The 16,464-nt window shown below is 29.5% G+C and overlaps 1 protein-coding gene across 1 annotated transcript in view; it reads right to left on the bottom strand.

Annotated features, from left to right (window-relative positions):
• The window catches only part of LOC135952185 (discoidin domain-containing receptor 2-like), a 284,912-nt gene that overhangs the window by 232,137 nt on the left and 36,311 nt on the right, over positions 1-16,464 (bottom strand). Inside the window, exon 2 of the mRNA XM_065502025.1 lies at positions 9,527-9,632. Within this exon, the coding sequence (XP_065358097.1) occupies positions 9,527-9,609 (83 nt within the window). The 5' untranslated portion in view covers positions 9,610-9,632. The remainder of the gene's footprint in view (positions 1-9,526; positions 9,633-16,464) is intronic.

Below are 16,464 nucleotides of genomic sequence, written 5' to 3'. Positions count from 1 at the left end.
AGTCTCAGCTTTTTATTATGCATGTCATTCAAAAAACCAAACAAAAAATAAACTCAAATTCAACTTAAAGTTGGTCTTGCCACCCTAATAAACTTTTAATGACCACCTCTTCCTACAACAAGCACTTCCTTCCTGCCATTAAAACAATGAAATTATTGATTTTTGTTGCCAGTGACACATTCTCTAAATGTATTTCGAGTATGTGTTTTTGTTTGTTTATTTTCATGACAAATAAAGCTCAGGCGTCAAAAATGTCATGAAAATGTCATAAAATTATTTGTACACAAAAATAAAGTACAATAATAAAAAATATATAAAAAAAATGTAGAAGACAAGATAAAAATATGTATTATACTCCCTTGGACTTTAAGAAATCTCTATGGGGGGTTCCTTGTAGGACAAGGACGAAAAATGCTAATGTAACAGTGATATATCTAAACAAATATTTGTAAGCGTGTGTAATGCTAACACACATACTTTCAAGCTAACATTTTGGGTAATTACTTATTAAAAATGGAACGTTAGTCACAAAAATTTGAAACCAACAACAAAAAGTTTCAAATTAAATCTGGAGTATGGTGTTTGCAACACAATTTTATACCAAACAAATATTACTGTCCTGCAGTATAGACTGATTCAGTTATGTTAGCTATCTTCCACTTATTGCAGAAATTTTTGTTACAATATGTCATATAATTGACAAAATATTCTTATTAAATTTAAAGCATTTAAGTCTCCCATTATAGTTCTTAATTTATTCCCTATTTTATATAATTTTCCGAAATATTCTACATTAATTTAAGTCTACAAATGTATTTTCTATGTCAATATCTATGTACGAGTATTTACATGTAATTACTTACGAAAAACACATCCCTATTTCTCAGAAATTTAACTTTCTGTTCACAAATTATGGGATTAGGGCTAATGGTAAAGTGATTATTCATGTTTAGGACATTCTATCTAAAATACCCTACAAAAGTTTAATATTTCTTCAATAATTTCTTAGGAATTTAAGCTTGAAATAAATGTAACATAAGTAACTGGGAGCAAGAGCAAGTCAAGTCATTATATATTAGCAAAAATGACACTGTATAAGTGAAAAACAAAGAACAAAAAAAAGCAACATAAAATTTAATTTGATTGATATGTGCTGAGAAAATACTTTTATACATGAAATTAATGAAGAATATGTGTGAGTTGAATAACTAAATAAAATGAAGAACGAATTTATAAGGAAAGTTAATAGAACTGAAGCCCAAAACTGTGCTATAGAAAATCTCTTGCTAAAAGCGAGAAATTTTCTATAGAAAATCTCTTGCTAAAAGCGAGAAATTTTCTATAGAAAATCTCTTGCTAAAAGCGAGAAATTTTCTATAGAAAATCTCTTGCTAAAAGCGAGAAATTTTCTATAGAAAATCTCTTGCTAAAAGCGAGAAATTTTCTATAGAAAATCTCTTGCTAAAAGCGAGAAATTTTCTATAGAAAATCTCTTGCTAAAAGCGAGAAATTTTCTATAGAAAATTTCTTGCTTTTAGCAAGAGATTTTCTATAGAAAATTTCTCGCTTTTAGCAAGAGATTTTCTATAGAAAATTTCTCGCTTTTAGCAAGAGATTTTCTATAGCACAGTTTTGGGCTTCAGTTCGAGAAATTTTCTATAGAAAATCTCTTGCTAAAAGCGAGAAATTTTCTATAGAAAATCTCTTGCTAAAAGCGAGAAATTTTCTATAGAAAATCTCTTGCTAAAAGCGAGAAATTTTCTATAGAAAATCTCTTGCTAAAAGCGAGAAATTTTCTATAGAAAATCTCTTGCTAAAAGCGAGAAATTTTCTATAGAAAATCTCTTGCTAAAAGCGAGAAATTTTTTGAAAATGTCTGGCGAAAAGCGAAAAATTTTCTATAGAAAATATCTGCCTATAAAAGAGATATTTTCTGAAGAAAATCTCAGGCAATAAGAGAGACATTTTCATTCAAACATCTCTGGCATAAGCGAGCGATCTTTAAACATTTTATTGTAATTTATTCTTGATAAATCTATATTTAAAACAAGTGGGCAAAAATCTTAGAAACATTTTAAGTACCATTATTTTTGTCTGCCTATACTTTTATTTAAAATTTCCCTAAAAAAAATTTAATAAAATTGTTTAACAATTTATATTAAATCAACAACCTTCTTACTATAATGTGTCATTTATTAAAAAACAGCAGTAAGAAAGCAACAACAAAATCAACTTAAAACATTTCATGTTGCTACTGTATGTAAATATGCGTGTGTATTTATTTGACTACCTTTGCACGAACATACCTATACGTACATGTTTGTGGATTCACATCATTCTAAATGAGTGTATGAATAAGAAAAAAATAAAATAAATTTTATAATGATTTATATGGCAAAAGACAAAAAATGTATAATAATAAATGAGATGAGGACTGAGATCATGCAAATTGGAGCAAAAATATGATCAGCTTATGAAGGTGATTTTGAAAATTTTATTTAAAAGAGAACTAAAAGAAAAGATTTGAATATAAATGAGATGAAACACTATCTTAAAATTCCTGAAAAAGACGCTAAGGACCTTCGAAAGTAGCAAAATATTATGGATATAAAATTAAAGTCAAACAATAGGAATAATTTATCAGAAATTTGACAAATTTTAAAGACAAATTACTGCTACAATAATGTCCTCGAATGTGACAGCTCGTAGTCCTTACATATATATGTACGAAATTTGTGTTTGTAGAATTGTATATGTATAAAATATATGTGTGGGAATACACATACACATAATGTATACTTTTTAATTTATAACATTAAAAAAGTTGACTTTGCATATCTCTTTTTTATTTTATTATTATTATTATTATTTCGCTGTTAAGTAATGGAATGTTGTCTATGTATGTGACAATACTTTAACATACACTCTCAAATACACACACATCTATTCACATACCTCATTATTTACTCACTCTACTTATTTTTACCTGTGTATCAACTACTTATAATACTGAACCAAGAATACACATTAGGATGGTACTTATATTGAGCTGTTAGAATTTTCTTTGCTCCTCAAAAATTCAAATAAAATGTGCAACCTCTAAACGTTATCTGAACAATTTTCAAAATTTGTTTTATAAATTATGGAAAACGATTTGGAAGCATTGAAAATTTAAAAAAGTGAAAAATAAGGTCCACCCTAGTACACACACAACCTTATTTATTCTTTAGTGTGTGTCAATTTGCAGGAGTTTGGTATTTTTTTTGTGTTTGCTGGTATATGTAGCTGTAGTTGTTTGTGTGTGTGTACACAAAGTAGATTTGTGTATGGGTATGTATCATTAAATGACATCAAAAGCATTTAAACACGCCATAAAATAATTCATAATAATAATGAAAAATAATTCCAACTGTCACATTTTGTTAATGTATGTTTGCTGTACATCATTATGGATTTTTTTTTGTGTTATTGCGTTCTCCACACTTACATATATACATACATATGTATGTGTGTAGACTCATGTACAAATGAATGGTTTTTTACTTTATATATGTTAGTCGTTGCTTCTTTTTTAATGTCTCTTGATTTTTTTGTACAAATTTCCAATTTTTTTTTTAATAATTGAAAAAATTTAATGTGACCAGTAATAATTTGTTATACCCACCATCAAAAAAGATCGCGGGTATATTTATTTACTCACTCCATTTGTAACATATCGAAATATTCATCGCATACCCATAAAAGTATGTGTATACTTGGTCCCTATGAAATTCTAAGGGATCTAGCTGTGTCCATCTGTCTGTTGAAAACACGATAGAGTCCAAACGAAAAAATCTAGCTAGCTGAAATGTTCCACAAGTACTCTCTGTTGATGAGGTTTGTTTGGTATTGAAAATGGGGAATATCGGAGTGTGATTTCACCTAGCCCCCATATAAATGTTCCCCGGAATACTGTTTGAGCAGTCATGAATATGTTGATTATGGGGCAATTGTGATATAATTTTGCACAAGTTTGTTCTCTGAAATTGTACTGTAAAGTATGGCGAAGATTCGGCAACATTTATCGCTATTCCCCATACAAGGTCCCCCTCAGAAAATAACTTGAACTTTCACAATTATCTTCTAATGAAATTAGGCATAAAGAAATATGAACCTAAATTGTTATACCAACTTTTGTGAAGATTGGTTAATAACAGTCTGCTACAAAATGACACTTTTTGTCAGAACCTGAAAAGTGTCTTCAAAGATTTTGAAACACCCTCAAAATTTTGAGTTATTTTTAAAGAACTGTTTTAGCGTTGATCGTAGTACTTTAGTACCTCTAACTCACACATTTTTAGACCGATTTCAAAAATTTAAACAACTATGGATGTACAAAGATTTAAGATTTCCTTTTATGTGGGCATTAAATGTATATTCCAAGAAATTGTTTAAGTTTTTATAAAAAGTTTAGGCCCTAATTTTGTAAATTACGTCACAAAGTGATATTTATATGGCAAGCAAAAACAAAATTTCAAAAATTTTAAAAATACAATTTCTTAACAGAACAAACGCACCAAAATTCAAGCCTTTCATAATTTGAAAATTTTGTATATAAAACAAAAACAAATTTTTAAAATTTTTGAAATTTAGTTTTTGCTTTCCATATAAATATCACTTTGGTGAAGTGATTTACAAAATTAGGGCCTTAATTTTTTTTTATTTTTTTCGTAATTTTTCAAATTCAACAATAGTTATTTTAAATTTTTTGTATGAAAACCAAACTTTTTTTGCACAGCATTTTAAAGACAATTTTATTTACACAAAAACGTGACTTCTGAATTTGAGGGTGTTTCTGAAATTTTTCGGCACAATTTGTAATGTACTCAGCAAGACCTATAACCCACGCTAGGTCGTTTTCCAAATTTTTTTCCATCGTAGCACCGTGTAATTGACCCTACCCCCCATATAACGCCTCTATCAGAGAAATATTTTATTGCCACATATTAATGCTGGGTATACAAGATTTTGTGTAGCCGAATATAACACTCTTACTTGTTCATATTTGTTTTTTCTACGTTTATTATAATATTGTTTCTGCCATAGAAGGAAAGAGAAATGTCAATGAAAAAGTTGCTCTCTTTTCACTCATATGTGTGATACAACAACAAAGTACATGGCAATGCATTATCATCAGTTAGGTTTTTGACAGCAAGTTGTCATCTATGGTTTCTGCCATAGAATAAACGCATAGAACGGAAGGAGAGAGTAAAATATTACTCTCTTTTCACACATACGGGTGACAGGGCTGTCAGATGTGGCGATTTCTCGCCAAACGTGGCGATTTTTCATTGCCTTTGGCGACCAAAATTTCCAATTGGCGACATGGCGATTTACAGACTAGTTGGCGATTTGTTTGGCGATTTTTTAACAAATTATTTGTTTTTCTTGAAATAATTTCTTTGATATTTATTAACCCAATTGTTAATAAAATTAATCATTTATAATCTGATCATATGGATTTGTTTTTGTTATGCAGGTAGCATACATGATCAAATAGTTTCAACAATATTAAGTTTTTCTTCTAAAATGTGTAAGCTGTAATTTTTAAATAATAATGGAAATATTGATAATTTGCATTGATGGGAGTAGTGCACTAATTTTGCAGTTTGCACTACTGATAGTGCAAAATTAGTGCAATCATTTTGTTCACATTTACTGTTGAGTTGAAAATTAGTGAGTAAAAAAATGTTGATAGTGAGTAAAAAAATTTTGCACTCAAAATTAAATTAGTTGATTTAAAAAAATGCAATCATCAGTTTATTGCAACTTTTTTGTATGCACTAATTTGAGTGCAACTTCAAATTTTGGACTAAATTTTTAAGTTCAAAATGTTTTAAGTTTATTTCTGTACACTAATTTAAAGCTTAAGACTAATAATTTCATTAAAAATAACAAAAAATATTTAAAATTTTTATTTTTCGAATTTGGATTCAACAATTTCATGACTACTCCTTTTTGAAAATTTAGTGATACATAGTATGTTTAATGCAGTTTTTTTTTGATTCCAGGTTAAAATTTTGCACTAATTAATCGTAGTGCAGATTTTTGCACTAAATCTTCGTTTAGTGATAATTAAAAAATTATCACTATCACTAATTTTTTTTAGTGCTAGTTAAGAAATAAACAAACTAAATTTTTGCAATATTAGTGAGTGATAGTGCAATGCTGATTTCAATCAACATTTAGTGCACTACCCCCAACTATGATAATTCAATATGCTCATTAAAAATGGCTATTGGTTCGAAGGATTCTTTGGAATCCGAAATCTATCGATTTTGGCACAGAATTTGAAATGGAATTACAAAATATGAAAATGGAGGAATATGATGTAGAAATTTTAAAAGAAAATTGTTTTTTATACTTAAAAATCTTTTAAAAGAAATTTTTAACGGTTACCAGAAAATATAACTCTTTCTAAAGTACAAATATAATGAATTTTCAAAAAAAAATGGAATGGAAATTTTTGGTAGTTCAAATTCATTAACTTTATTTTTAAATCCAAAAGTATCTGCAGGAGAATATGAATTGCAATGGTTAAAATTATCATATATCAATTGAACTTAGATCTAAAATTCCGACAAAATATGTTAGAGTTTTGTTAGATTAAAGACTTAACATTGGCCGTTCTAAATATGTTAATTTTACCAACCAGCAACGCTTGCGTAGAAAGGGTAATTTCTATTATGACTTATACCAATACTCGCTTACGTAATAAAATTCAATATGAACTTTTAGATTCATTGATTATAATAATAAGTTATAGAATGTTAATAAATGTTGTTTCAGTTCATTTCAGCCTACAGATAAAATGTTAAAAAAGTTTAATTCTAATACAATGTATACTTTTGATATCAATTTAAAATAAATAACTAATGCACTAGATTTAAACCGAAATAAATTATCTTTATAATACATAAAATAAGTATGTATGTCTGTATTTTACAATAAAGAACTCAAACAAATTATTTTGGCGATATTTGGCGATTTTTCGTTTAGCTTTTGGCGATGGAGGTAAAAAAAATCTGACAACCCTGACGGGTGATACAAAAATATAATACATGCAATACATTCTCATGAAATAGGTTTTTGACAACAGACTCAGGTTTTTGGCTCTGAGTTACACATCTAGTTGTTGTCTATGGTTTCTATCATCAGATTTTCTTATAGAACTTTGTTCATAGTTATGTAGAAAATGCTTTCAGATTATTGAAAATGACACAAGATTTTATATACATATAAACTCTTCTTTTTATATAAAACTCTTGTCATTTCCAAACTGACATACAATTTTCTGAAGCAGAAACTTTTCTTTCGCAAAATGCAACAAAATTGTCTATAGAAAATTTTTTATTACAAAAATGACAGTAAACTTTCTGCAGAAAATATTCTGTAGAAAATCTTGTCTTACGGAAAATGCCGCTCAATTTTCTAAAGAAAAGTTTGTCATTTACAAAACTCCTCACAATATTCTAAGGAAAATTGTGTCATTACTTAAATGACGCAATATTTTCTAAAGAAAATATTGACATTACCAAAATGACACAAAATATTCTATAGAAAATTGTTTTGGTGGCAAGTGGGAAAAAGACACAATTTTTTATAGAAAATTTTGTCATTGGGGAAAATGACATACCATTTTCTATAGAAAATTTTGTTATTGGGGAAAATGACATACCATTTTCTATAGAAAATGTTGTCATTGGGAAAATGACATACCATTTTCTATAGAAAATGTTGTCATTGGGAAAATGACATACCATTTTCTATAGAAAATGTTATCATTGGGAAAATGACATACCATTTTCTATAGAAAATGTTGTCATTGGGAAAATGACATACCATTTTCTATAGAAAATGTTGTCATTGGGAAAATGACATACCATTTTCTATAGAAAATGTTGTCATTGGGAAAATGACATACCATTTTCTATAGAAAATGTTGTCATTGGGAAAATGACATACCATTTTCTATAGAAAATGTTGTCATTGGGAAAATGACATACCATTTTCTATAGAAAATGTTGTCATTGGGAAAATGACATACCATTTTCTATAGAAAATGTTGTCATTGGGAAAATGACATACCATTTTCTATAGAAAATGTTGTCATTGGGAAAATGACATACCATTTTCTATAGAAAATGTTGTCATTGGGAAAATGACATACCATTTTCTATAGAAAATGTTGTCATTGGGAAAATGACATACCATTTTCTATAGAAAATGTTGTCATTGGGAAAATGACATACCATTTTCTATAGAAAATGTTATCATTGGGAAAATGACATACCATTTTCTATAGAAAATGTTGTCATTGGGAAAATGACATACCATTTTCTATAGAAAATGTTGTCACTGGGAAAATGACATACCATTTTCTATAGAAAATGTTGTCATTGGGAAAATGACAAACCATTTTCTATAGAAAATGTTGTCATTGGGAAAATGACATACCATTTCCTATAGAAAATTTTGTCATTGGGAAAATGACATACCATTTTCTATAGAAAATGTTGTCATTGGGAAAATGACATACCATTTTCTATAGAAAATGTTGTCATTGGGAAAATGACAAACCATTTTCTATAGAAAATGTTGTCATTGGGAAAATGACAAACCATTTTCTATAGAAAATGTTGTCATTGGGAAAATGACAAACCATTTTCTATAGAAAATGTTGTCATTGGGAAAATGACAAACCATTTTCTATAGAAAATGTTGTCATTGGGAAAATGACAAACCATTTTCTATAGAAAATGTTGTCATTGGGAAAATGACAAACCATTTTCTATAGAAAATGTTGTCATTGGGAAAATGACAAACCATTTTCTATAGAAAATGTTGTCATTGGGAAAATGACAAACCATTTTCTATAGAAAATGTTGTCATTGGGAAAATGACAAACCATTTTCTATAGAAAATGTTGTCATTGGGAAAATGACATACCATTTTCTATAGAAAATGTTGTCATTGGGAAAATGACATACCATTTTCTATAGAAAATGTTGTCATTGGAAGAATGACACATTATTTTCTATAGAACATGTTGTCATTGAGAGTGACACACCATTTTCTATATAAAAAGTTGTCACTTGAAAATGACACACCATTTTCTATAGAAAATTTTGTCATTGGGAAAATGCCACAAACAAATGTATTTGGCACTTAAACAGTCTTTAGTTTTATTACAAATAGAGCTGGTCTTCTTTTCCCAGTTCCCCATATCAGCATGTGTTATTCCATTTTCACAATATAGGATTTTTGTGTACGTGTGTATTGGTATATTATTATGCTTTTAACCATTTATGTATTATTATTTTTTTTTTTTGTTATTTGCTACTTCTTTTACTGTTGTATTTCGCTTATTGTACATTGGTATTTGTTTAACTAAGTATATGTGCTTTGTATTGGTGTGTTGTGCCAGCCACGCATACAAGCACATACTCGCACTCATTATTTCAACAATTTTGTATCTTTAACTTACCTGGCATGTTGTGGGCCAACATTACCCATATCATGAGCTGTACTGGCGGTTATTTGAAAATCTGCTATGGCTCCTGATTCCATACCCAAAGGATGTTTACATTGTGCTACACAGTAGAGAAAGAAAAAAAATAAATAAACAGAAAAAATAATAATATGAAAAATATGTATTTTATAATGGCAAAAAGCAAAAGCTAAATTAGTGGCAACATACATTTAGAGAGTACAGCTAAATGTAATGCTGATGTTTTCAGAATGAAAAAAATAATGCTACAATTAAGTGGAGAAAATATAACGATACAGCAAAGCAAAGTGTTGCTATAAATATACAAACATATTAACAATATTTCTATGGAAAGGTAAAATATTTAAGTGTGTCTATATGTATATGGAGTATAAGGTTAATATGCGTATAAAAATGAGGTTTTTGAACTCAATATATGATTGATATTAAATGGTAAAGATTTTTTCATTTTGTGTTTTTTTTTTTGCAGCAAAATGTTTCAACAAATTTTTAAGTATTTGAACCAAAATTAAGAGGACAAGTGGAATGAACTCTTTTGCTGTTATAAAGTTGTTGCATTTTAGTTTTTTGCACATTGTAGTATTGTTACTATTTATAATTATGGAAAAGTGAAGGAAATTTTAAAATGTTTAAGAAGGCGAAAAGTCCTAACTGCATCGGCACCATGCTAAAAATTAAGGTTTGTTATCCAAAATGACAGACAATTTTCCAAAGAAATGTTGTCATTAAAAAAACGATATAAAATTGTTTAGAGAAAATCTTGTCATTATCAACAATTTTGTCACTACTAAAATGACACATTACTAAAATGTAACTGAAAATCTTGTCATATTTTCTATAGAAAATCTTGTCATATTTTCTATAGAAAATCTTGTCATATTTTCTATAGAAAATCTTGTCATATTTTCTATAGAAAATCTTGTCATATTTTCTATAGAAAATCTTGTCATATTTTCTATAGAAAATCTTGTCATATTTTCTATAGAAAATCTTGTCATATTTTCTATAGAAAATCTTGTCATATTTTCTATAGAAAATCTTGTCATATTTTCTACAAAATTTTCTGTAATAAATCTGTCATTTGAAAAATGTGACAAAATTTTCTATAGAAAATGTTGTCATTTAGAAAATGTCACAAAATTTTCTATAAAAGATCTTGTCATATTTTCTATAGAAAATCTTGTCATATTTTCTATATCTTGTCATAGAAAATGACAAAATATTTTCTATAAAAAATTTTGTCACTTGGAAAATGAAACAAAATTTACTATAAAAAATCTTGTCATTTGGAAAATGACACAAAATTTTCTGTAATAAATCTGTCATTTGAAAAATGTGACAAAATTTTCTATAGAAAATGTTGTCATTTAGAAAATGTCACAAAATTTTCTATAAAAGATCTTGTCATTTAGAAACTGACACAAAATGTTCTATAAAAATCCTTGTCATTTAGAAAATGACACAAAATTTTCTATAGGAAAAATGACAAAAAACTTTACATAGAGTATCTTTTCATTTGGAAAATGACACAAAATTTTCTACAGAAAATCTTGTCATTTGGAAAATGACAAACAAATTTCTATAGACAATCTTGTTATTTGGAAAATGACACACAATTTTCTATAAAATGACGTTTATTTTCTCAACGTTTTTTGATTATAAAATTTACTTTTGCTGTTCCTTTCCATTTCATTTAGGAACCCAACTTTCAAATCATAAACACAATTTTAATTTCCCCTACTTAATTGAAATCTCTTCATCTGTTTCTGAACAATTAAGTATGTATATAACAAATCAAATTGCTTAAAAATCATAAATGTCAAATCATTTGCAAATGCCGCCAAAAATAACAAACATATTTAGCACGTTTTCATTACAAAAATAAACATAAATGTCATAATTTAAATGAAAATGAAATACATCATTTTCGCCTTAAAATGGAACACATTCACGCAGACAGACACGGCATAAAACATTTCACACAAAATAGCTGGAAAAAGTATTTGAAAATAAATCCAAATAATAGAACAAGAAAAAACAAATTGGAAAATGAGAATTTTATCCAAACAACAGACATGAAATAAATGAAAAAGAAAAGGAAAGAAATGCAATAAAGCAAACGACAAAATAATAAATGTCAAAAAATTTACGTTCAAATATTTTGCTCAATGATTTATGAGTGAATTGTATTGTAAAAAGCACTTAAGCTAAAAAAAAAAGATTTTTTGAAAAATGTTCAAACAACAAAGTGAACATAAAGAAAAGAATTTATGAAAATATTGGAAAATATTAGGGGCTTTTAGATTATTTTCCCATAAACAATTGGGAAAAGAAAATAAGGCAAGGGACAGTTTTCAAAAAATAATTGGAAAAATTAAAATATAGAATAAAGGTTAGATATTTCCAAAGAATTTTGTGACAATTTATTCCGCCTCTATTTCTTTACCCACAACTGCTTTATATCCAACATTCATTGATTTCATTTAAAACAAAAAAAAAAAACCACAAACCTACCAACTATTTTACTTTACTTTATCTATTTTTCGCTTTTCCGTTTGTTGTAATTAATAATTTATGTTATTTTGACTGTTAATTTTTTCCATTTGGAATCGTGTTTTTGAAATTTATTTATTCCTCACTTTGTTTCCTTTTTGGTGCCAGACCTACACATGATTATTGCTAGCGCTGTGCGACGCTACTAATGTTTGCATTGATTTCGTGTCTTGTTTCTTGGAGCTTGTTCAACATTGTCTATCTATCTTGCTATTCGCCATGATTGGACGACCACACACACTTTAACCAGATTTACTTAAAACAAAACAAAAAAATCAAAAGAAAAACGATTTAGGCCCAATAGTCATCATATTTTATCATGCCATGACTTTACTTCTAGTGTCTACTACTGCAGCGACTGGCAGTTGCTGCTGTTGGCTACTACTGTTTAACTCCCAGTTGATTATTGCTACCGGTTTTGGTAAATTGTATAAATAAATTTATGAAATTGTATATTAAACAACATTGTGGTTTTTAGCTAGTTGTTTTTTTTTTTTTTTTTTGGTAGGTTTATTGACCATATTGCCATATTGGTTTTGAATCGTTAGAATATGAAAAAAGTTATGATTTAGGTTTAAGACGAACTTTGTGAAATCTACACTTTATAATTTTGCATTAGTTTTTTGAAATGAAATCTTGATCACAAAGAAATATTTTTAAATTGTTATAGTTTAATTCTAGCTTGAATGCAGTTCTTTTTCTAGTCCAATTTTAACTTTAATCGTAGTTATTTTTATATCTCGATTCAATTGTAGTTCTATTTATACTCAAATTCCAGCCTCAATATTTGGTCTTTTCATAGCTTGATTCTAGCTTCAATTGTAATTCTTTTTATAGTCCAATTCTAGCTTCAGTCGTAGCTCTTTTGATAGCTCAATTCTAGCTTGAACAGTCGTTATCTTATATGTCAATTCTAGCTCAATCGTAGTTCATCTCATACCTACTTTCTAGCTTCACTCTTAGTTTTTTTATAGACAAATTCTAGGTTCAATCGCAGTATGTTTTATATTCAACTCATTGCTTCAATCGTAGTGCTTTTTATAGACCAATTCTTGCCTCAATCCTAGTTCTTTTTATAGATCAATTCAATCGTAGTCATTTTTATAGTCAAATCCTTGCTTCAATCGTTGTGCTTTTTATAGACCAATTCTTTCTTCAGTCGTAGTTCTTTTTATAGACCAATTCTTGCTTCAATCGTAGTTATTTTTATAGTCAAATACTTGCTTTAATCATAGTTCTTTTTATAGACCAATTCTTGCTTCAATCAATCTTTTTGTAGACCAATTTTTGCTTCAATCGTAGTTACTTTTATAGTCAAATTCATGCTTCAATCGTATTTCTTTTTATGGACCAATTCTTGCTTCAATCGTAGATCATTTTATAGTCAAATTCATGCTTCAATCGTAGTTCTTTTTATGGACCAATTCTTGCACCAATCATAGATCTTTTTATAGTCAAATTCATCCTTCAATCGAAGTTATTTTTAGGGACCAATTCCTGCTTTAATCGTGGTTCATTTAATAGTCCAATTCTTGCTTCAATCGTAGTTCGTTTTATAGACCAATTCTCGCTTCAATCGAAGTTATTTTAAGGGGCCTGCTTCAATCGTGGTTCTTTCAATAGTCTAATTCTTGCTTCAATCGTAGTTAAGGACCAATTCCTGCTTCAATCGTACTTATTTTTATAGTCAAGTCCTTGCTTCAATCGTAGTTATTATTCAATCATGATTCTCTTTTCTGTATAAGTCTAGCTTCATGGTTCTTTTTTCTGTCCAAATTTAGCTTCAATCGCTGTTCTTTTTTCTGGCCAAGTCTGTCTTCAATCGCGGTTCTTTTTTCTCTGCTATTTTAGTTTCAATCATGGTTTTCTTCCGTCCATTTTTAGCTTCAATCGCTGTTCTTTTTACTCTCCTTTTCTATTTCAAATCATGGTTCCTTTTTCTCTCCCTTTCTAGTTTCAATCATGTTTTTTTTTCTGGCCAATTCTAGCTTTTTATTTCATTATTTTTTCTCTTGTTATAGCTTCTTTTTTCTTTCCAATTCTAGCTTATTACTTCAAAAAAGCGTTATTCTTAAAACTATGTTTCTAAATTTGTGAGATATTTATGAATCTCTAAAGTCCAATTTATGGGAGAATTGCTTTCAAATTAATTAAGGGCTTCTTGTTGCGTATTTTATCAAGGCTGCTGTAAAACAACAAATCTAATAACAAAGACATTTCCTGGAATTTTCTTGATCTAACTCCAGTGACATCGGTCGCACTGTTGAAATATATCCAACATGTAGGTCAATCTAAACAGCTGACATGCGAAGCTGCTGTCATTCAATGTTGACAAGACGCCTTTTTTCATATATTATGCCAACAACAGGAAAATCTAGCAATATGACAAATTCTGCTATCTGGGCAGCCAAATTATAGTCGATGTTAATTCCTCTCAACTGTACTGATCAATCAATACTTGCAGTGGTGAAATCTACTTAAATCGGCCCATCAGAGTTGAAGAAGTACTTGGTACTTCTGCAGAAGTAAGGTCATTGTTTAGGTTAATATTGAGATAAGAGTCATAGATGAGGTTTACGATGATTTTGTGAAGTAAGACCTACAGTTCAAAACTTTACAGTTTACTGCAATAAAATCGTTGAGAAGGGCATATGGAGGTACTCAAATTGGCACAGTTGGATAGAGATCGGCTTTAGCAGCTAGGTTTATAAAGATAGCAAAGATACGCATTGGATGTGTCATACGTCGAATACTCTATCGCATTCAAACCCAGTAAATCAAACCTAGAAGATGCTTTCAGTGCTTGGATTACGGTCAAACGCTTCAAATTTGAAACCCATAGGCTGGAAACAAAAATCCCTAAATAAGGTACGATTCTGAATGGCACTCTAGAAGATATGGCAGATTGGCCAAGTGACATATGAATACAATGTTTCGATGAGGAAAGTAGGAAATAAACCCCAATAAACCCCCAGTGTATTGGTGGAACGAAGAAATCACCCAAATGAGAAGAGACTGTATTCGAGCCAGCTAGAACTGGTGGTAGATCGGGAAACGAGTAGCACTATCGAGGGTTGAAATTTAAGAGATAGACACTGAAACTAGATATACTTCGAAGAAAAAGATTATTTTTCATGGATCTTATCGACGGTGTTGAAAATAACCCACTTGGAATAGCTTATAAAATTATTACAAAGAATTTGAATTTTTGAATAAATTTTCACCTAGAGAAGCAGGTGATGGAATTGTTAAACAGCTATTTCAGCAGCATGCTATGGTGCATTGGTAGAAAAATGTCAACCCAGATGTTTTTAGTTTCGCATCTGTTACCACTGACGAGACAGAACCAGGACTTGATAGCATATAAAATTATTTACAATTAAGGATTATTTCCGAAACAGGATACTCGTATATGATACAAGTGAGGTTAGGAATGAATACGAGGTACCAGATATATACCGCAGGGCTCTATTCTTGGACCACTACTGTGGAATGTAATGTACGAAGGGATACTAAGACTGAGCCTCCTGGAGAGAGCAACATTTTTAGGTTTTGTGGACTACATAACTCTGTAGTTGTGGCAACATATACACGGGAGGTGGTGAATGTTATCAACAGTAGCATTAAACTGGTTCAGTCATGGTTAACATGGACGGAATACCATCAAATATATTACACTGAATGCTTTTAGATGCGAAATCGAAACCAAGAAGAGCCTGAAATATCTGGGAGTAAGGATGTATAATCGTTTATCGTTTAAGAAGCACCTGGAATTCGTCGAAGTAAAAGCACAAAGTATACAGAGGCGACACGGCAAAAAAATATATTTGTCTCATTCGCTCGAAACAATTTCAACTGGTTTGGTTTTGTGCTTATTTATATAGTTGTTTGTTTTAACGCACTGTCTGTATTAAACCGCAAATTTGTTTTCTCTTTCTATCGAAACAATTTCAAAAAAAGCTGATTTTAGTGTTTTTGAACTGTCAAATTTGACACCTCTGTATACTTTGTGGTAAAAGCTAGGAAAAGGTATACAGCACTGTGCCGTATAATGCCCAATACAAGATGTCCTAAATACCTACGGAGGAGAATACTTGCAGGAGTTGTGAAGAGCGTTATTCTCTATGCCGCACCAATATGTGCGGGTTCTACGAAATTTAAGACCGCACGTTGTAGGATTAAGCGGTTTTTAATAGATCTGGCAGATGTTACAACTACGAGGAACAGAGCAAGAAACACGAGCATTTCTGTATGGCAGACGAGGTGGACAACAACCAACAGGGAGCGATCTGCGTGTGGAGAATATTATTGCAGTAAAGTTATCTTCAGCATATAATTGGGAATATGTGTTCAATTTTGTA

Source organism: Calliphora vicina, chromosome 2, assembly GCF_958450345.1.
Source record: "Calliphora vicina chromosome 2, idCalVici1.1, whole genome shotgun sequence".
Taxonomy (NCBI): Eukaryota; Metazoa; Arthropoda; class Insecta; order Diptera; family Calliphoridae; genus Calliphora; species Calliphora vicina.
Note: the sequence above shows the minus strand (reverse complement) of the source record. Positions and strands in the feature narration are given on the sequence as shown.